Source organism: Rhinatrema bivittatum, chromosome 16, assembly GCF_901001135.1.
Source record: "Rhinatrema bivittatum chromosome 16, aRhiBiv1.1, whole genome shotgun sequence".
Lineage (NCBI taxonomy): Eukaryota > Metazoa > Chordata > Amphibia > Gymnophiona > Rhinatrematidae > Rhinatrema > Rhinatrema bivittatum.
Genome location: NC_042630.1, coordinates 28,453,066 through 28,473,874, shown reverse-complemented (window position 1 = coordinate 28,473,874; position 20,809 = coordinate 28,453,066). Strand labels below are relative to the sequence as shown.

The 20,809-nt window shown below is 42.8% G+C and overlaps 1 protein-coding gene across 3 annotated transcripts in view; it reads left to right on the top strand.

Moving 5' to 3' along the window:
• The window catches only part of ASH1L (ASH1 like histone lysine methyltransferase), a 295,195-nt gene that overhangs the window by 192,674 nt on the left and 81,712 nt on the right, over nucleotides 1–20,809 (top strand). For all 3 annotated transcript variants that reach the window (XM_029580354.1, XM_029580355.1, XM_029580353.1), the window contains exons 5-6: nucleotides 2,424–3,159; nucleotides 4,061–4,240. In XM_029580354.1, coding sequence (XP_029436214.1) covers nucleotides 2,424–3,159; nucleotides 4,061–4,240 — 916 coding nt within the window. The remainder of the gene's footprint in view (nucleotides 1–2,423; nucleotides 3,160–4,060; nucleotides 4,241–20,809) is intronic.

Genomic DNA, 20,809 nt, shown 5'->3' with positions numbered 1-20,809 from the left:
TGATCCTCATTCAGCTGATGAGATCACCTTTTGAGCCCATAAATACTTATAATATCAATATTTATCTTGCAAAGCAGTGTTTCTTATTGCAGCCACTTCTGCCAGAAGAGTAAGAACTTCAAGCACTAGTGACTTACATGTCAGTACACAAAATGTTACTACAATAGGGTAATTTTGCATACACGTCCAAAAATAGTGTCTGATTTTCCCTTGTAAGTTTACAGTTCTTCAGACCTTCTTTACCAAACTTCAGTCAGGAAGGATAACTTTCAAACTGGGCATGGTGGCATATATGTGAATGGCATATGTGTGATTATGCCCCCTCATAGATTTACTATAATAACATGCACATAAATGCATGCAATATATTGAAACCATGTATATCAAATTCCCTATATGTACTCAGATCAGTCCAGACTCCTGGGTTTTGCCTCCCCTCCAGCAGATGGAGACAGAGAACGTTTTACTGCCACTTAACACGAGGTGCCACCTGCTGTCCCTCATTATTTCTCTGTCTCCAGCAGATGGTGGAGGTGCAAAGTCTACAGTCTGTCTGAAAAAATCAAAAACAAGAAAATATAGAGAAGAGAGAAGTTTTTCTTCTGAAAGATTCTACCTTGAGTGGCTCCTGGGGGGAAGGGGGGGGTTAGGTCCTGGTGGGGCCATCCCCCCTGGTTTATGAGGCAGACGAGCAGGGGGCCAGGAACCCTTCATTGCTCACTTACCTGGTAAGTTAGTGCATTTTATAACGTGTGCGGTGATGAAATTACAAGTTTTACCAGTGTCCACCAGTTTGCTCAGTTTTCCAAGCCATTGAGACTCTCCTGGTTCTTCAGCCTGAACTCCCCCCAGTTCACAAAGACTTCTCACTCCGGCCTGAACAGTTCTGAAGGGGAGCACACTGGCTTCCCAATCAACGAAAAACAAATGGCTAAGCTGTCAAGTCTAGGTGCTGTGAAGGCGCACTGCAAGCTCAGGAGGGAGGGAGCTGCCAGAATGTAGTGACATTTTAAGCATTCCACAGCTTAGCCATGCATTTCTTTTGGTGGACAGGGGAGAGGAGCTGCTTCCGCTGTAGTGGGTCTGAGTGGGGAGCCGCTTCCTCTGCATCAGAACTGGACATTGGAAGAGCCGCTGCAGTGGTCCATAATCCAGGAAGAGGTGCCCCCGTCAAGCCTCAGCTGCTTCTGGGTCTCTAACCAGGCAGACAGATCACAGCTATTGCCTGCCGGGGGGAAAAGAAGTGATGAGATTGGGGAGGAGAATGGGCAGAGAGGCAAAAGAAAAGGAGAATGAAAGGCAAAAAGTGTAAAAAAGTAAGCAAATCAAAACATGATAAAATTAAGAAAATACAAAACTAGAGAGAAAAACAGGAAAAATTAGTGAACATAGTAAAAAAAAAAAAAAAAGTTAGGCAGGGTGATAGGGAGTTTTTCTCAGCTCCTAAAATATTTTGGGCTGGCATCTTAAGTTTTTTGAAAAATGTTTCAGGTCTTACCACTGTGATATGTGGCCTGTTGGTGTGGTGTATCTCGGTCTGGGTGAGGTGTGTGTGTCTGTGTTTTGGTGTATTGTGGTCTTGTGTGTATGGTGTATACCTCTGTGTGTTGTGGTCTGAGTCTCTGCGTCTTTGGGTTGTGTTTTGTCTGCCTGTGTTTGTCTGGATGTGGTATATCTGACTCTTTGTTTGTCTAGAATGTCTGTCTAGGTGTGGTGTGCCTGTTTCTATGTCTGTCTGGGTGTTCGGTGTCTTTATCTGCATCTGTCTGAGTACAGAGTAACTGTATCTGTCTTTCTGTGCCTTGGTGTTTGTTTCACTCTCTGTCAGTCTGGGTGTGGGGTGTCTGTTTCTGTCTGGGTATGAAGTATCTGTTTCTTCTTCTGTCTGTGTGTCTGCATGTGGGTTGTCTGCCTTTCTGTGTGCGTGTGTGAGCTTACTCCATTCGGCAACTTGAAGAGAAACACAAAATGGGAGCTTGAGTCACTGGCTGCCAGTGTAGCTGCCCTTCACATACATATATATATATATATATATATATATATATATATATATATATATATATATATGTATACGGTATATATATTTGTCTATGTGAAGTAACCCATCTTGGGGATCCCCGACCAGTTGCATACTAAATGTCACAAAAGTGCTTTCCTCATGCAGTCTTGTTACTTTGGATTCTTCTATTGTATAATGTGAAATTTTAAAATATGTAGTATCATTGCTGTCACAGAACAAGTTGTAGGGAGATATAGCTACGAAGTGAGGATTATGAGTAAGAATAAGTTTGTATTAATGGTAGTTGGCATGTTTCATGTACACTTTGTCTTTTGAAAATTTAAAGAATTATAAGTCCCTTTTTCAAGTTTACAAATAAACTCCATTCCATTGTGGTGAGCTCATAATTTTTGTTTTTTTCCAGGGATTGGCATAACCAGCCGAGTTGCAAAAGTGGGAAGTTCTGTAGAAGAATCAGTGGATGGTTTACTACAACGCATGGCACACTGCGAAAGCCAAGCTGCCTTAGACAAAACTATAGAAGCCGTCGTTCTAGCCAATGTCTCCGCCTCACCATCTGCTAGTCCAGTCAGAACCCAGAACAGGGGGAGTGGACAAGACAAACAGGAGAACCTATTAGTTCACACAACACCAAACAATCCAGCTGGTGATGGCATCAGTGTCCTTTCAGGCCTTTTACCCAACAGATATTCTCCTCATCATCTCAAAAGAAGCATGGTGGAGGCAATGCAGCGACAGGCTAGGAAAATGTGCAATTATGGCAAAATCTTAGCAACCAAGAAAAATCTGGACCATGTCAATAAAATCTTGAAAGCAAAGAAGCTGCAAAGGCAGTCCCGGACAGGAAATAACTTTGTAAAGCGCAGACCAGGCAGGCCCAGGAAATCTCCCCTTGAGTCAGTCATCCCAATGCCAGTTTTGCAGGCTGATCAGTGTGCCAGTTGCAAATTGGTAGATGAGAGATGTGTGAGCAGATCCAGTACCGACACAGTCACTGACATAATTGAAGCTGTTGTACAGAGTGTAAACCTGAACCTAGAGCAAAGAAAAGGCTGGAAGAGAAAAAGGTTCCCCATTGAGGAGCAAATTAAGAAGAGGCATAAATCTCTTCCAGGAGATGAGCAGGAGAGCAATGCAAGGTAATTTCAGTATCTCAAAGTAATCTAGTTTAACATGCTGGCAACTATACCATTCTACGTGCAGGGCGATCTCCAAATAGCAAACATGTGGCAGGACATTGTACTGGTAACTCAATGAGGGAGAACACTCTTTTAAGCCATTAGTAAAGCACTGCATTAGTATGGCTGAGACACTGTCTTTCAGATACAAGTTAAAGCAAAATGTAGCCCAGTTGTAAATATTGAAGGTCGCATGACTGTAATGAGAGTGTTGTGGTCCAATGCAGAACTGGTTATATTTCAGGACTGCTGAAATTGTTAGTAACATAGTTATTGTTGACAGATAAAGGCCCATTTGAACCTTCCAGTTGCTCATCTGTGACATGCATAATCACTTTATTGACATAGAAAATGACTGCCATTAGAAGCATTCCTTGAAACTTCTTATCCTCAGCTACATAACACTATTCTTCCCCATATAGTCATTTATTCAGAAGGCTAGATACCTGTAAAATCTTAACTAATATGTTTGACTTGTTGTGCAGTGGCTGGGCAAACTTTTGTGTTGCAACACAAATCCTATGTGAAAAGGATATTACTGACATTAGCAAAATCCAGCATAGGCTCATTATGAATTTCCACTCTTACATGGTATTCTATATATTTTCTGACAAGATGAAAATCATTCTGTACAATTGTATTTATAGGCTACTCAGTGATGGTCATATTTGAGTTGCATAATAGTCTGTAGGCTGTGACAGCTATTTAAAAGACCAACATAAAAAGCTATTATTGTACTTGCACTTTCAGGAGCACACAGTTCCTTCCCACCCATCTTCCCAGGTGCAGGTTTTGCAAATTATACATTCCATGATTGTAAATTATTATTTGAATTGATGCACATCTTTCAACACTATTTCAGCTTTTCTGAGACATCGGCAGCGTTGACCAGCCTCTTTGAAGGCTCCAGGAAGCCTCAAGAGTCAGAAAGCACTTTGCAGCGTTTGCCAGCTCTAGTGCAGAGAGAGAAGAAAGCAGCTCGACCCCCAAAAAAGAAGTACCAGAAGGCAGGACTATACTCTGATGTGTACAAAACAATGGAGTAAGTAGATGCAAGGAAATCACTGTGTCTGGTAAATTTTTAGAGAACTGTTCTCTTTTCAACTTGCATTGTGTTCCAAAAAGCAATGCTAACAAACCAGAGAAATAAAAGCGCCAGTTACAGTTGGATGCTGGGATAATGCTCAGGATCTAAGCCAGTGAAGATGTAATGTCAGAAAGCAACTCCAGCACAGGTGGAGGTGGAGGCTGCTGGGCAACAACAATGTAGCATTCTTAATCTTCTTAGCCTAAAGGGTGCTGATTAAGCTTGAAGTGGTCACTTAGCCTGTGATGACCCCCATCTTAATCTACTTTGTGTAGGAGCTGCAACTGGGCCCCACAAATTTGTGTGGTATGAAAAGAAAGGGGAAACCTGTGCAGCTAAGCCACCAGTTTAAGCAGGCATTATGGCTGCCAGCATGTGAATTGACAGTTCATGATGCCCATTCAGAGAGACTGTGCAACCTGTATATCCAGCAGAACTAAGTATTATGGGATCTTGTTTCCATGTCAGATATGTACTGTTGGTGTAACATTTCCATCGTCTTTGACTTATTAAACATTTCTGGACATTCACAATGTTTAATGAAAAACAAAGGCAAAATACCCACACAGGTTTAAATAAGGCAGATCTATCCCATTACCTGGTCTTGGACTGATTGCCATGAGGATGAATGTGTGTGTTTTATGGCCAGAGTTTTCATAAATTGAAAGGCTGTTGCCTGTAATGCATGACAGAGTATTAATGATTTTCTCCATATATAAGCAGGATGAATCAGCCCCATATAACTGGAAAAACCTAAAAGGTTTTTCATGGACATTTATGGGACTTCCTGCCCAGCTGCACTTGCGCAGGATCCCTCAATCTTTTTGTCTGTGGTGGTACATATTTCTCTGCTGTCTTCAGATAACACAAAAATTCATCTTGCTTTGGAGCCACCTTAGAAAAGATCATAGATGCATAGAAAGACCTTGGAGGAGGCAAAATGGAATGGAATTCAAGAAAATATAGAATAAGCACAAAGGATCCCTAGTGGCAAAGATATGATGGGAAAGACATCACTAGGGATCATCTGGAATTTACGGCATACATAGATATACTAAATGAGTTTTGCAGTCTTTACCTACTGTCAAATCCCATGTTTCAATGAACATTAAGGACAAGAAATTGAAATTGATGGTGTGGCGTGAAGGAATTAACCTAATTGGAAGCAAGGCTTTAAATCCCACTGACATTCTTTGTGACCTTGGTAAGTCACTTCACCTTCTATTGCCTAAGATACAAAGTCACGGGAGAGCGGGCGAGCGCCCGCTCTCCCGTGACTTTTAATAAGTATTCAGTATTTAAATGAGGGCCCGCCGTAAAAAGAGGTGCTTGGGACACTAGCGCATCCCTAGCGCCTCTTTTTTGACAGGAGCGGCAGCTGTCAGTGAGTTTGACAGCCGACGCTCAATTTTGCCAGCGTTGGTTCTCAAACCCGCTGACAGCCACGAGTTCGGAAACCAGACGCCAGCAAAATTGAGTGTCCGGTTTTCAAGCTGCGGGCCGATTTTAAATTTTTTTTTTTTAATTATTTTTAATTTTTGGGACCTCTGACTTAATATCGCCATGATAGTAAGTCGGAGGGTGTACAGAAAAGCAGTTTTTACTGCTTTTCTGTACCCTTTCCCGGTGCCGAGAGAAATTAATGCTTACCTTTGGGTAGGCGCTAATTTCTGAAAGTAAAATGTGCGGCTTGGCTATACATTTTATTTACTGAATCGCGCGGGCATAACTAATAGGGCCATCAACATGCATTTGCATGTTGTGGGCGCTATTAGGTTCGGGGGGGGGGGGGTTTGGACGCACGTTTTCGACCCCCTTACTGAATAAGGGGTAAAGCTAGCACGTCGAAAACGCGCATCCAAACGTGGCCTGTTAGATTGTGAGCCTTCTGGAGACAGGGAAATCTCTACAGTACATGACTGTAACCTGCTTTGAAATGACTGACCAGTCACAAAAGGCAGAATATCAGTCAGTTTATTTAAAAGATTTGTAAACTGCCTTCCTGGCCATACAGGCTGCTCCAAGCAGTGTACAAGTCAAGATAAAATACATTTAAAAAAACAAATTAGGGTACAGTACTAGATGGCCCTTTTCTCCTTTGTATTGGCCTAAGTTAGTGTTTTTTCACATTTTACAAAGTATTTTTAGTTTTTTGTTGTTTGGCCCTGAGGTTCCTTTTCTCGTGGTGTCATCTGAGTGATCTTGGTGACCTTATTCATTGCAAGAATTTCCAGATTTTATTTTGATTTGTCTATTTTTCTCCCAGTGACCAAGAAGAAGACCATTGACTTCAAGAGAATGCCCCCTCTGTAACTTCAAGATATCTATAATGGACCACCTTAGATTTTGTATATGATGTCTGTGGTTAGATATGATGTACTTGGCTGTGGTATGTGCTCAAAAACGTTAAACAAGGATATCAACAAAAACAAAGCCTGGCCCACTAAAGGCATCATCATAGATGGACCACAGAGCTGCTCCATCCATAGATGATGCTTTGGTACTGAGGGAGTCTCTCGCTTCCTCAGCACCAAAATTGAAAGATAGGCCTCCCTCCAGGAGCAAGAAACTTTCCTACTCCTTCCACTTGGCACTTAAGAAGGGTTCCTTGGAGTCCAGTTCATATCCAAGGGGTCATAGCACCAAACATCAAAAAAAAGGTCTTGTTGAAGCATCAGCACTGAACTCAGTCATTGTGTGGGTCCGAATATTAAGGAGGTTTGGACTGTGTTGTCCCTCTTTCAAGCAGCTATGTCAGAAGGACAGCGCTTCCCTCCATCCAACTCAGCTGCAGCAGTCTCCAGGAAGTCCAGTTCATTGCATCTCTTTTGGTGTGCCCAAACAGGCCTGACTCTAGAAGGCTCATCATGTTAAGAGCCATGGCTCAGTGGGTGGCCCACCTAAAGTTATCCTTCATTAAGGAGATCTGCAAAGTTGAGATGTGGACTTTCTAGCCACACATTTTCAACCCATCATTATTGGCTGTGGACTCCCAATACAACAGGCTTAGGCAATCTGTTTTCCAGGTTCTCTATGAGATGTAGACCCTGCCTCCCCCAGAAGACCATTTTTTACTTCAAGTTGTAGTTCTTAAAAACATGTTCACCACCCGGCAGCTGCTTGTTCTCTTTTTTTTTGTTTAAAGGTAAACCCATAGTTAGGGATGTCCACTTGTGAGATTGATTCATCCTGTTTGTCTGTGAGAAAACAAGTTGGTTCACGTGTAACAGGTGTGTTCTGTGGACAGCAGGATAATAAGCCATACATTTCCTCCCACCTCCCATGGATACGTTGGTTTTTTAAGCTATTATGTAGGACTGAAGAGGCCCCCAAGCAATTGCAGCTGGGTGAGAAGTCTCATGCATGTATGTTAAAATACTTCGGGTTTTCCACAGCTATCTACCAAATGCTCCATGTCAGCTTGGTTGGATGATGTCATCCACTTGTGTGACTGATTAACCTGCTGTTCATGGAGAATAGCTGTTACAGGTAAGCAACTTTGTTTTATTTCATGCTGGTTGAGTGTAAAGTTCTGTCAGTCCAAGCCGGTGTCAGATTGTCTTTCCTATGCCATGAGTCATAGCTCAGAGGCATTAATTATAGAGTATTTGTGAATTTCATAATTGTGGTTATTCTGTGAGATAACCAATCCAGCAATCTGATTGGCTGACCAGCCACCATACAAATGTAACCAAGTGATTTTGTGTCTGTTTCAGATTGTTGATAGTTTGGGGACAAATTATAGTCCAGGTTCAAACTATATTAAATATCTGTCCACAGCAATCAGCATCTAGTTCACACAGTAGATGACAACAGATAAAGATCAGTTGACCCCCATTAGTCTGTCCTATTATTCTGATCTGTAGTGGAGCCACAGTCCTAGTCAGAGCAGTGGGCTGAGAACTAGGGAAGTCGAGTTCAAATCCTACTTCTCCCTTGATGCTCCTTATGATCTTGGACAAGTTATTTCAATCTTCATTGCCTCGGCTACAGACTTGGAGTGTAAGCCCTCTTGGGAAGGGATCTAACAATTGTGCCTGAATTTGTAACTCGCCTTGAGCTCAAACTTGGAAGGCATGCAATTAAAACTAAAAAGCAAAATCCCCTGCTAAGGATAAATCCCCATTGCCAGTCATTGAAACTTGAGTGCTTGTAGGGTATCTTTCCTTATCCAAGTCAGTATGAAATGCATAACTTGAAACTCGTGTCAGAGCTCTCAGTGCCTTTGGCTGATCATTCACTGCCTCTCATCAGAGCTTACATGGTTAACACTGACATTGTTTAAATGTAACCAGACCCCAGTATAACAGCATGCAGTCCTCATCTGAATTCTGCACACCAGTCACTTCACTTGTTTTCACAGTTGCCTATTGTATGTGCTGGAGGGTAAGAACACGGCAGTACTGTGTGTGTATGTGTTTCCATTGCCACAGTAACCTGATAGAACGCGGTTTATTTTTTTGAGTTTGGTTTTTTTTTTTAATTTCTTTGTTAGTTTGGTAGCTTTTTATCCCAGATCCACATTGCTAACAGCACTAAATTAGTCTCTGTGCACAACCAGAATGCAAAGACTCACAGCTCAGAATATTTACAGTGTGCAAATAAAAACGAGACTTGACGCCACACACTGCTCTGTGCTACTCCCTGAAATATAAGTACTTAGATTTTAAAGCCACTTTTTTAACTTAGCTGGCCAGTTATCAGTGTTCCCTTAGAAATGTTAGTTAAAAGATTACAGGCTCATCCTTGCAGTCTTAACACTTAATTTGCTTGTATGTTCATCTTTTGCTTTGATTTGTCCATTTTGTTTTGAACTGATGAAAGGAGTGTTATCTCCCAAAAGCTCATCGAGAAATGTTACTCCAATAAAAAAGTATCACCTTATATTTTTTGTATATTCCCCTTTTCTGTATTTGCATGCATTAAAGGTCAACGAGAAATATTTGATGTTTTTATTTTTAAATCTAAAACAAAAAAAAAATCTTATTTTCATACAAACACAGACGATATCAGTAGAAAAGAACCAATTAGTCCACCCAGTCTGTCCTTTTGGTACCTGCCTACTGTGCTGTCCTGGGTCTTACTTCATCTGTGATCTACTCCCAACCTCTGCCATTAAGGTCCTTTTGTATCTGTCCCATGTATACTTGAATTCTGCTCCTGATATGGCTCCTATAGCCTCTGCTGGAAGTCTGTTCCAAGTGTCCAACACCCACTGAAAAAATATTATCTGATGTTCACTGAAAGACCTGTTCGATCTCGGGAAAAGGGAGTTGTGCTGCGAGATTGAAGAAGAGTAGTTGTGTTACCACTTCACAAGGGTGGTAGCAGAAAGGAGGCTGAAAACTACAGGCCAGTTAGCCTCATCTCAAAGATGGGAAAATTAATGGAGGCTCCACTGAAGGAAAGGATTATGAACTCTCTACAATCCAGTGGGTTGCTGGACCCAAGTCAGAATGGATTCACCAGGGGAAGATCCTGTCAGACAAATCTGATTGATTTTTTTGATTGGGTGACTAGAGAGTTGGATCAAGGAAAACCATTCGATGTGATTTACTTGGATTTCAGCAAAGCTTTTGATATAGTCCCACATAGGAGGCTCATGAATAAAATGAGAAACTTGGGAATAGGTGCCAAGATGGTGGAGTGGATTACAAACTGATTGATTGACAGAAGACAGCATATAATGGTAAAAGGAACCTATACTGAACAGAGAATGGTGTTACATGGAGTGCCACAAGGATTAGTTTTGGGACCAGTTCTGTTCAGTGGTTTGGTGAGCGACATTGTGGAAGGGATAGAAAGTAAAGTTTGTCTATTTACGGATGATATTTAGATCTGCGGCACAGTAGACATGCCTGAAGGAGTGGAGAGAATGAAAAGTGATTTAAGAAAGCTTGGTCAAAGATTTGGCAGCTGGGATTCAATGCATCTGGAATACAGTTATCCAAAAGAGCAGTATGTGATGGGGAGGGTGAAAGACTAATGTGCATGGACTGGGAGAGGGACCTTGGGATAATAGTTTCTGGCAATCTGAAGGCAGCAAAGCAATGCGACAAGGTGATAACTAAAGCCAGAAGAATGCTGGGCTGCATAGAAAGAGAGGAATAACCAGCAAGAAAAAGGAGGTGGTAATGCCCTTATACAGATCCTTGGTGAGGCATCAACTGGAGTACTGTGTTCAATTCTGGAGCCCATATCATAAAAAGGGATGAGGATAGGACAGAGGTGGTCTAGAGAAGGGCAAACAAAATGGTATGGTTCTATATTGGAAGACTTATGAGGAGAGGCTGAAAGATCTAAATATGTATAGCCTGGAAGAGAGGAAGTGTAGCAGAGGTGTGATACAGACCTTCAGATACCTGAAAGGTTTTAATGATGCATGAACTTCAAACCTTTTCCATTGGAAAGAAAACTGTAGAACTAGGGGGTCACGATGCGAAACTCCAGAGGTGACGACTCAGAACCAACATCAGAAAATATTTCTTCATGGAGAAGGTGGTAGATGCCTGGAATTCCCTTCCAAAAGAGAACAAAAACAGTAAACAAGTTCAAAAAGGCATGGGGTAAACACTGTGGATCCCTAAAGACTAGATGCTGGAAATGAAGGAAAGGGTGTGTAGGGGTAACCAGCAGTTACTGTATGGGGATTACTACCCTTAACCAGTTAGCCTTGATGCTTGTGACTCAAGTGCAACATCGCTCTCTGCTTTGATGAAGAAAAAGGGGAATTGGTTTCAGAAGACATCCAACGCTGGGCCTAGACTTTCACAGTCTTGGGGTACTGATACACAGACTTTAGGGATAAAGCACAGGATTACTTCTATGGCCAAATCCAAAAGCAAAACACATTCAAGCAGCATTTTCTGAATTATAAAGGCTGCTCACCCTGTAAAAATGTTGCTAGCAGTAATTGTGTTATGGGTTTAACAGTTGCTTGGTTTTGGTTGTAAATATTACTACACTAACACAAGGCTTGAAGGTAACCTGCACAGAGCAGCAATTACTACCATAAGAAACTTGCTGGGCAGACTGGATGGACCATTTGGTCTTTCTCTGCTGTCATTGCTATGTTACTATGTATGACAAGCAGGCATGAATTTACTATAACATGAGTAACATTTATATATTTAGCCATTTGATATACTGTCCCAAGTGATGATCACAACGGTTTACATCATGACATAAATATAATAGATAGCCAATTACATTCATATGATGAGTTCTTATATCATACATTTTAGCAAAAGACATACATTGACTAAGGCGGTCAGGGGAAGGGAGATATACAGGGTCGAGGTAGCAGGGATTAGGTAGCACTTTTTTCAAAAGGTGCTGAGGGAAATAAGTGGGGATTGAGAGAGGGTGTTTCAGATATATTTATATGTGCTGGGTTGGAAAGAGTGGTAATGAGGTCTATAGAAAGGTTCATGAGATTGTCAGTGTAGGAGCAAGTGATGATTTCAAAGAGAAGTAAGATTGTAGGCATTTTGAAAGAACCACGTTTTGAGGTCACGTTTGAATTTCTTTGTTTCTGTGGTTCGATGACAGACCCAGCTCTCTGAGCTCAGTAAAGACTTTACTGAGCATGCACAGGAGTTCCCGCACACACACTGCGTCATGAGCCCAACAGCCTTTTTGTCTGAGCTATTTCACAAACATTTCCCAATCTTTCTTAAATGTTTTGGGTTTTGGCCTTAGTGCCACTTTTACTGCCTCACCGCTGCTTCTGTTTTTCTGCCGCTGACTTGGCAGCCCCTCAAACAGAACTTTTGAAGTTCTTAAAAAAAACAGAACCATTCATATATATATATATATAGAGAGAGAGAGAGAATGAATGAATGAAAAAACCCAAACCCAAGAAAGCCCATGGTTAGTGGCTTCAAGGCCTGTACCTATGGGTGCCAGATGTCGATCACAGATATACATCTGCAATTGTTGCCTGTACTCAGACTATAAGTCTTTCAAATGCTACAGCTGTGGTTAGATGTCCCCTAGGGTGCAGAAATACTATACCTAGAAGATGGAGGTCCTAAGGAAAGTGCTGGCAGGTAAGAGCCAGAAGTCTTGGTGTGAGACTGAGCCAACTGAGCTATTCTTCATCCAGGATTGAGTCAATGGATTCTCAGCATAGGAAATAGACAGGAATCCTCCTCCTCTCATTCTTGCAAGTATGGGTGGTGCCAGATTCATCTCAAATCAGGGACTGAGTGTGGCATGAGATTCTAAAAGGAGCACCTTAACAGCAGAGGGACCCCATTCAAGACCATCCCCTTTGGAGCCAAAGAAAAAGATCAATGCCATTGGTGCAGGAAATAATTTCATTGGTGCGGATCCCATCTTTCTTTATGGCATGTAGGATCCCCATAGAAACGAGCCATTTATTTTACCCAGACTCATGGCCAACCAGGTTGCCATCCTTGATATTAGCATGGAGCTTGCATTCTAGGACATAGTCATAAAACTCAGCATGGCATGTCAAGATGCTATCAACTGTGTTGAAGCAGAGCACTTCTGCACATATGCCCAAAAGTTCCAATATGGTGCAGAAGGGGAACTGCCAACACTGTCCATGGATTAAGGCAACATTTGAGGGGCGTTGAATCAACCAACACAGAGTGCCTTGGAGCCAGCAGCTGCTATGGTGCAGAGTTTTTCCCCATTTTTACAGTTGGCTCTTAATGAGCATTAGCTGATTCTGAAGAGGATGTGTCTCCTCCAGCTCTGGTGCAGAGGGTCCCTTGGTCAGTGGGAGCAAAGCTATCCGAGCTAATGAAAACTTTCTTTGCCATTTTAAGCCCTGAAAAGTAGAGAAGGCTATTAGAACCTCTCCTGTCCTAGATGGATGAAATTTTTTCTCGTAGTGAGGCAAGAGCTTCCAGTATTTGGGAATAAGTCCTCATCATAAGATAGTGGATTCTCCTCCTCCAAGAAGCCCCGTCTTGAATCAAATGGGAATAAATGAAATTAGTTCACTCTGAGTTCCTATGAGATGTGTCGTTCTCCCCCCCCCCCCCCCCCCCCAGACCAGTGGAGATTTCCTTGGTCACCCTTATCGTTTGGGGAAAGTTTCCCCGTGGTCGGGAGAGGAGGAAGATTCTATGGAGTTCCTTCAGATCCCCTATCGGACTAGACCCAGCATATCTCGCTTCCAAAGAATCTCTGCTACTCCATCTTTGCCAGCTTAACAAAAAACTCTATTTGTTTATCATTGTCATGAAGGAAGAGTACCTGAGAACGGATATTTGCAAGCTTCAGTTCCTTCAACCTCCAGTCGACTCTGTATCCTAGCTCACAAACTCCTCAAGGATCTGCAGATGAGAATGTGGATGAGAATGTAGCAGATGCTGACATCGTACTTTCCAGTGGCCCAGAATCTGGAAAATACAGGGTCCAGGTCTCCCCAGGGTTTGGGGTTTTCCAGCTTCCATAGTCATCACCAAAATATGCTAAACACGTTGGACACATTTAGGAGATAAAGATTTTTTAGGGATCCATTCTGAGTATGCAGATTGCAGCCTATCAACTCTTCATGGTGCAGTATTTGCAAAAATACATGCAAAAGCTAAAGCCTTTCATGGAATCATCAGACCCAGAGCAGGTGGAATTCCATCAAGCAGTAGAAGACTAAGACCACCTCATCCATTCTGCTTATGAAACTTTTGATACCACTACCAGCCGCTTCCATATAAGCCCAAAGGGGTGCATGTAAATGGCATCTCAGTGGACGTGGACATGTATGATCATCTTGCAGATGTACCCTGTACAGGGGCAACTTAATTTGATGATAAAAGTTTGAGATGGCTCTGTTTCAGGAATCCGAAACAGTATTACAGTGGTTATCAGCTGCGGTGAGGGGACAGCAGGCTCCTGTCCAACATCGGTATTTTTTTTCTACAAGCGTCCATTCTTCCAAAGACATCATTTGTGTTCTTTTTAGTGTCATTAAGTCTTTCTCATTCTTCCGCAGCAGCAGCAGCTGCTCACTGGAAGTCATCAGAGGGAAATACATCAGCCAAAGGCTCATCAGCAGATGCAGCCTAAGCCCGGGACCAGTTTTTGACAAATTTAAGACCCGCCTCCCCATTTCATCCTGGAAGGGGAAAGTTTCAGGCCTTCCTCTCAGAATGGCTCCATGTGTTACACTGCTTGACCCCGGAGGCCAGGGTCGAGCGTGCTCACCCACCTCCGCGGCGGGCCATCAGCTCCAGAAATGCCGAGGTGAGGGTGGATAGTGTGGCTATTTCCCCTCGGGCCTGCTCCGAGGCCGAGAAGCCTTTCTTCACGGCAGGGACGCTGCCACTGCTGAAGCCCTGCCCCCTGTCGTCGTCTAGACGCGTGCAGTGACGACATCTCTGTTTTTAAAAGAGCCAGCGCAGGAAATACCTGGGTCCGCTCCGGAAGTTCTCCACCTCCATCCGGGTATTTAGCCTGCTCATCAATTGCTAACAAATTGAGTTAGCAAGGATTGGAATGCCTCCAGTCTAAGCTACTCTGCTGCTTCCGTGCTGCCGCTGGAAGCTCTCTCTGCCCTTTGGGGTTATTCTTCTAACCTGGGTACCCGCTCTTCGGGGGCCCTTTGCTTTCTTTCAGGTTCCTATCTGGGATACCAGGTACTCGCGCCTTGAGGGCCTGCTCTCCCTGACTTGGTGCCTGCAATCCAACTACTTCTGCCTGTTGGGATCTCCATCTATACAGCTACCAACTTAGTGAGTAATCTAACCTCTGTCAGTCTGTCTCATCTACAGCTCAGCACTGGGAACCTGCATCTGGAACTCCCTATACTACAGTGTGCTGCTAACATCTATCTTTGTGGGACAGGTCTCCTCTGCCGAGGGCCCCTGGACTGCTACTACTGGATCCACCTCACTACTGCCACCTCTGGTGGTATCTTTCAACTGTATAATAAAGACAAATCTTCTGTGTTTGCGTGTCTCGAGTTTAGCCTAGTACTGCGGTTCCTCACGGGGCTCCTCCCCGTGGGAGTTGTCATCACCGCAGTACCCAAGAATCTATTCTAACATCTCAAAACCATAACACCATGATACCAAGGATTGGTGGGTCCTGAAAATTGTGGAATATGGCTACTCTTATGCTTCTCTTGCCCTACAACAACTCAACAGATTTCAGTCTTCATCTCTGATTCTTCTCAGTCTGCCCAACTGCAGCTGAAGATGGAGTCATTCCTTCAGCTGGAGGCAGCCAAGCCTGTTCCTTCTCAGGAATGTGACCAGAAATTCTATTGCCAGTATTTCCTAATCCCCAAGAAGTCAGGGGGATGGAAACCTATACTGGACTTGTGAAAACTGTACAAGTAGTTTCTGGAGAGGTTCAGGATGAACTCCCTCCAGAAAATCCTTCCTTTCCTTCAGCTGAAAAATTGGACGTATGATGTGGATCTGAAAGACATATGTACGTATTCCCATTCACCCCCACCCAATGAAAGCTCCTCACGTTTGTGGTGAAGGATGTGCACTAGCAATACAAAGTGCTCCCCTTTGGCCTCTTGGCAGCCCTGAGGGTATTCATAAAATGTCTTTTGGTAGTGGCAACACAGCTTCTGCAGGGAGTCTCAGTACCTGAGATTCCTCGTTAACTTTGCCAAACCTGATTCCATCAAGCCTAGGTAGACTGGCTTCAGGAAAACGTTTCTCCCAGTCAACTGCATTGCTGATGGGTCTCTCCTTCAATAAGATTGAGCCTCAGTAAGGATGGTTCTGGTACTTCTCAAATATGGTTTCTGTGATACATATGGGGCTTTCATTGGCACCTCTGAAGCTAATAGGATCAACTCTACCAGCCATTATTCCATCAAATCTCTGTGACCCCTGGGATGAGAGCATCTCTTCAGTGGTGGTTGAATCCAGAAATTCTAAATGTGGGGTTCTTACTGCATGTCCCACCACATCAAGTAACACGTTCTACCGATGCCTTCACCAAGAGGTGAGGGGCACATTCCAGTGTGACATGGACTTAAAGGATTGTAGTCTCCAGTGGAGTATTATTTGCAAATCAACCACTTGGAGCAATGAGTCATCAGCTGTGCTCAAAAGGCTTTCTTTCACCTTATTTCAGGAAAGAGAATCTTATTCCAGGCGTTCAACCAAGTGGCTATGTTCTGCATAAATAAACAAGGCGGTATGGGCTCTTAAACCTTCTATCAGGAGGCCCTCCAAATTTTGTCATGGGCAGGACATCACAATACCCATCTCCAGGTGACCTACCTTCTTAAGAGTGCAGAATACACTGGTGAACTGCCTCAGCAGAGTGTGCAACTGCATAAGTGGTCCTTAGATTAATGAATTGCTGAAACTTGTTCATTCACCAGGAAAGGTCGGTTATTAACCTTACCTTGGAACTATGCCTACCCACCAATTTCTCTGATCAGCAGGACTGTCCAGAAGGTCCTTCAGGACAAGGCAAGGATAATCCTCATAGCAAGACAAATGTGATATTCATATTTTCTCTTTCTGTCAATTCAGTCTCCAGTTCTATTGGACCCATCTCGGACTCTCATCGCACAGGAGGCAGGCAGGTTATGCAGTTAGAAACGGCCAGCACAGGTCCTCGTGATATAGATGTTGAACACGCAGTAGTCTCCTCACTTCTTCCTAGAGATGGAGGTTGTTCTGATTGAAAGTTTTTTGGTGGAAATCACAGGATCTTCTATGGTTTCAAATGAGAGGTTCTTGATTTGGTGTAGGACCAAATGCCAGCTGAATCCATTCTCCAGTGCCACGAGGGCTTTGCTTCAGTATCTATTCTGCTTCTCATCCTCAGGCCTTAGCACCCTTTCAGTCAAAGTTCATCTCAGTGCCATTGTGATGTATCACCATCAAGAAGTAGGGGCTCTGATCTCTCTCCATCAAATATCAAAGTTCAGGATAGGACTGGCATTTCAAACGTCTGGTCAATAAATCCCCACTGCCTTGGGACCTCAGTATAGTCTTAGCTCAACTCATGAAACCTCTTTTCGAACCTCTCAAATTGGTGGACTTACTCACCTGGAAAATGTTGTTTCTCATGGCCGTCACAGTAAAAGAGTAAGTGAACTATAGGCTCTGTTTCATATTTACCATACCTTCGGATTTTTCATAATAGGATGGCTTTAGAAATTTATTCCAATTTCCTTCTGAAAGTGATATCTGTATTTCATATTAATCAAGCTATTATGCTACCTACATTCTTTCCAAGACCACCTGCGCACAAAAGAAAATGGGCTCTTTACTCTTTGGACTGTCTCAGAGCCCTAGTTTATTATCTAAAGAAAACTCCACCTCACAGTCAAGCTTCTCAATTGTTCATGTACTTTGATCCAGTAGATTGGGAAGGGCAGTTGCCAAAAGAACTCTGTCCAATTGGCTAGCGGACTGTATAACTCACTTACACACTAGCTGGCTTACACATTATAGACTCTGTCAAAGCTCATCAAGTGAGAGTCATGGTGATATCAGTGGCACATCTCAGAGCCACTTCCATTGAGGATATTTGTAAAGCTTCTACCTGGTCATCTGTTCAGACCTTCATATCCACTACTCTCTAGACAGCATGTCCTGAGGAATCTAACTTTGGACAAGCAGTTCTGTACAGCCTGCTCACCCAGTAGCCCAATCTCTATTTGGTGGCGTTGGGTTGTCTTTAAATATTTGCTCCGCAATGCAACCCTTGGCTTGAGACTTCATATCTGCATGTTGACAGAGAAAGCAGGTTTTCTTACCTGTAAACAAGGTTCTCCGTAGATAGCAGGATGAATTAGCTGTACCTAATATCTACCTGCCTCTCTGGAAATTCAAATAAGCTTAATTTCTAGAAGAGATCAAAGAGCTTATAGGTAGGGCAAGCGTGCAGGAACTCCTGCACATGCTCAGTAAAATGTTTACTGAGTTTTGAGAGCTAGGTCCATATTGATGCCACCAATGTGTTATGGCTAATTCATCCTGCTGTCTATGAAGAGCTCTGTTTATCGGTAAGCAGATTTGTTTTCCTTCCGAATTTCCGTCCCTTCAGCTTGATATGGTATTCCCTTGACCTTTTCTTTTTATGGAAAGTGCTTCCTTCTGGTACCTTATTCAAGCCTGTTGGATAATTGAATGTTTGGGATGGGGGAGTGGCGTGGAAGGGTAATTGTTGCTTGCATTTTGTGCTCCAGGAAACATTTTTTGGAAATGCAAAATATTCCTTTCTGGCTGTTAAAATGCTCCTCTGACAGGAAGAGCCAGAAGTAGAACAAGAACTTTGTGCCATCTGTTGCCTCAGATACAAACTTAGAGGGTCATTCATCAAATCACGATAATTACGACATTGCAATTTGAATATTTAAATTTGAAACTAAAATAAAAAAGGGAGGAGTTTGGGCGGGGAATCATGAGGGGCCGGTAGCACTGCGGGCAATAATGTTTCTCACATTAATGCCAGCAGAAGCGTCGGAAATAACTAAACCTTTTCTACTGGTGCTAAGGGGGCGAAAGTTTTCAGCGCAGCTGCAACCATGGTGTGCGATGTCACAATACAGCCAGCTGCACGCTTTCGCCCTCCCTGCCCCTTTTTTGGCTGTGGGCGACCATTCCGCTATATTTTATTGTAAGCCCTCTGGGGATAGGGAAATACCTACAGTACCTGAATGTAATTCGCTTTGAAGTGCCGAAAAGCGGAATATAAAAATCAGATAAAAAGGTTCCAAAGAGATGCATTTAGAAGTTTTGTTTTGTTTTTTTACTTGCATACAACATCCAGCTCACGTGCACCACATAACTAAAGACACTGAAGATAATTTCACAACGTACATAATATATAACTACAAATAAAAACAATAAAAATAGCCTAATAAAAATGTGTTTATATCTAAAAGACAGTTCCATCATAATATAGAAAGCTCCATCTTGTTCAATAACTCAGTGTATATGGAGCTGTTTCTAGCCAGCCATCATTGCCTTCCCATGTTACATGCAGTAGATGAGGAGATTTCAGAGAGAGAATATGCATGAGACCTTCCAAGAAAAATGTCTTTGCTTTAAATTTGAGTCACACCACCATTCTGATAAGGGAGTCCTGTGTGAGAGAGACAGGATTCAGTGGTGCACAAGTCCTCGTTCATTGTCCAGATCCTCCCTCTGTGTGGGCATGCTATTGCTAACATGACCAGCACATTTGCCTTGATAGATTTGCTATGGGATGCTGACCTATGAACTGGTTCACTTGTGTTTATGAACTTGAATGTGAACGCCTTTCATTTGTGGCTTTTTCAGTCTCAACTCTTGTTTTCTCCCATTCATAATGGGAATTTATGCTCACCATGACAACATGTACAATCTTCCCAAACCCTTTTAAAGATCAATATTTTGGAATGTTCACATTCTAAAACCTCTCTACTGGGTAGTTAAGCTTGCCAAAATTGTCAGACAAACAATAACTTAGTCCATGGCATGGTTGTATAGTGCCTCTTCGCCAGTGACAGGGTTCAGATTTTAAGATTTAATTTCTATGGGACATCAGTGTTGGCTATTTGAAAGTGGCTGCGTGCCAGTGCAACTGCAGCTCTCATTCTTTACATCAGGCAGCACAAACGATAAGCATCAATGCTTGGACAGCTCATAAGAGAAAAGATTGTGTATGCTGTGCATTGCATTGAAGTCAGCTCTGTGTCCTTAGCACAGAATGTACCCCGCAAGGAGAAATGAAGTGTGTAACGCGAACAGAATTTGACAAATGGGAATTGGTCTGCACGCAATGGCGGGCTCTGCCATAGCTGTTCACCGTGGTAGAATTGATTTTTACGCCCAGCGCATTTGAAAATCAAATCACACACAAGGTGTTAACTTGTTCTAAAGCAAATAATTCTTTGGATGTAAGAAAGAAGTATTCCAGCCCAAGGTATAATTCTGTGCTCTATTCTGCCTGCACAGGTTATATCAGCTGGGCACGCTCCTGTGAAATGTTGCCCATGCTGCAGGATATAATTGTGAACCTAATTAATTTGTGTTAGGTCGTGAGGGTCAAATGTTTTTTGGGTTTTTTTGGAGGTTTTTGAGGATTATGGGTGCACTGTAGACTTTTTAAACTGTTAATTCCAGTGCAGGATGGTTTTAGTAAAAAAAACAAAACAAAAAAAAAGGCAGCACCGCAGCCACTAGAATACACTGGGGAAGAAGAGCTTAGAATATAGTGCTCTGTGTTTCTGTATTGTGGGTTCAAGGATCATCATCTTTCATCTGTCTGGTTCTAAGATTGACGTGTTATCACAATAGACGTTGCTGTTCTAGAAAGCATGCCAATTATCTGTCTTGAAAGAGCTAAATTGCTTCTTTCAGGGAATGGATTCTTTCCCCTTTCTTTGGTTGATAGCTTTTTCCAGTCTCTTTATGTTGCGGGACTTGCAACTGAACTATCACCTGAGTAAAGGAAGAAGTCAGTGGTGACTCAAAATCTACATAACTGGAATCAGCAGCATTATCTGGTTCAGTTCCTTCATGTACACAGGATGTTTCAAGCACAATTTAAAACCTTGGGGCAGGAGGTGGGGGCTAA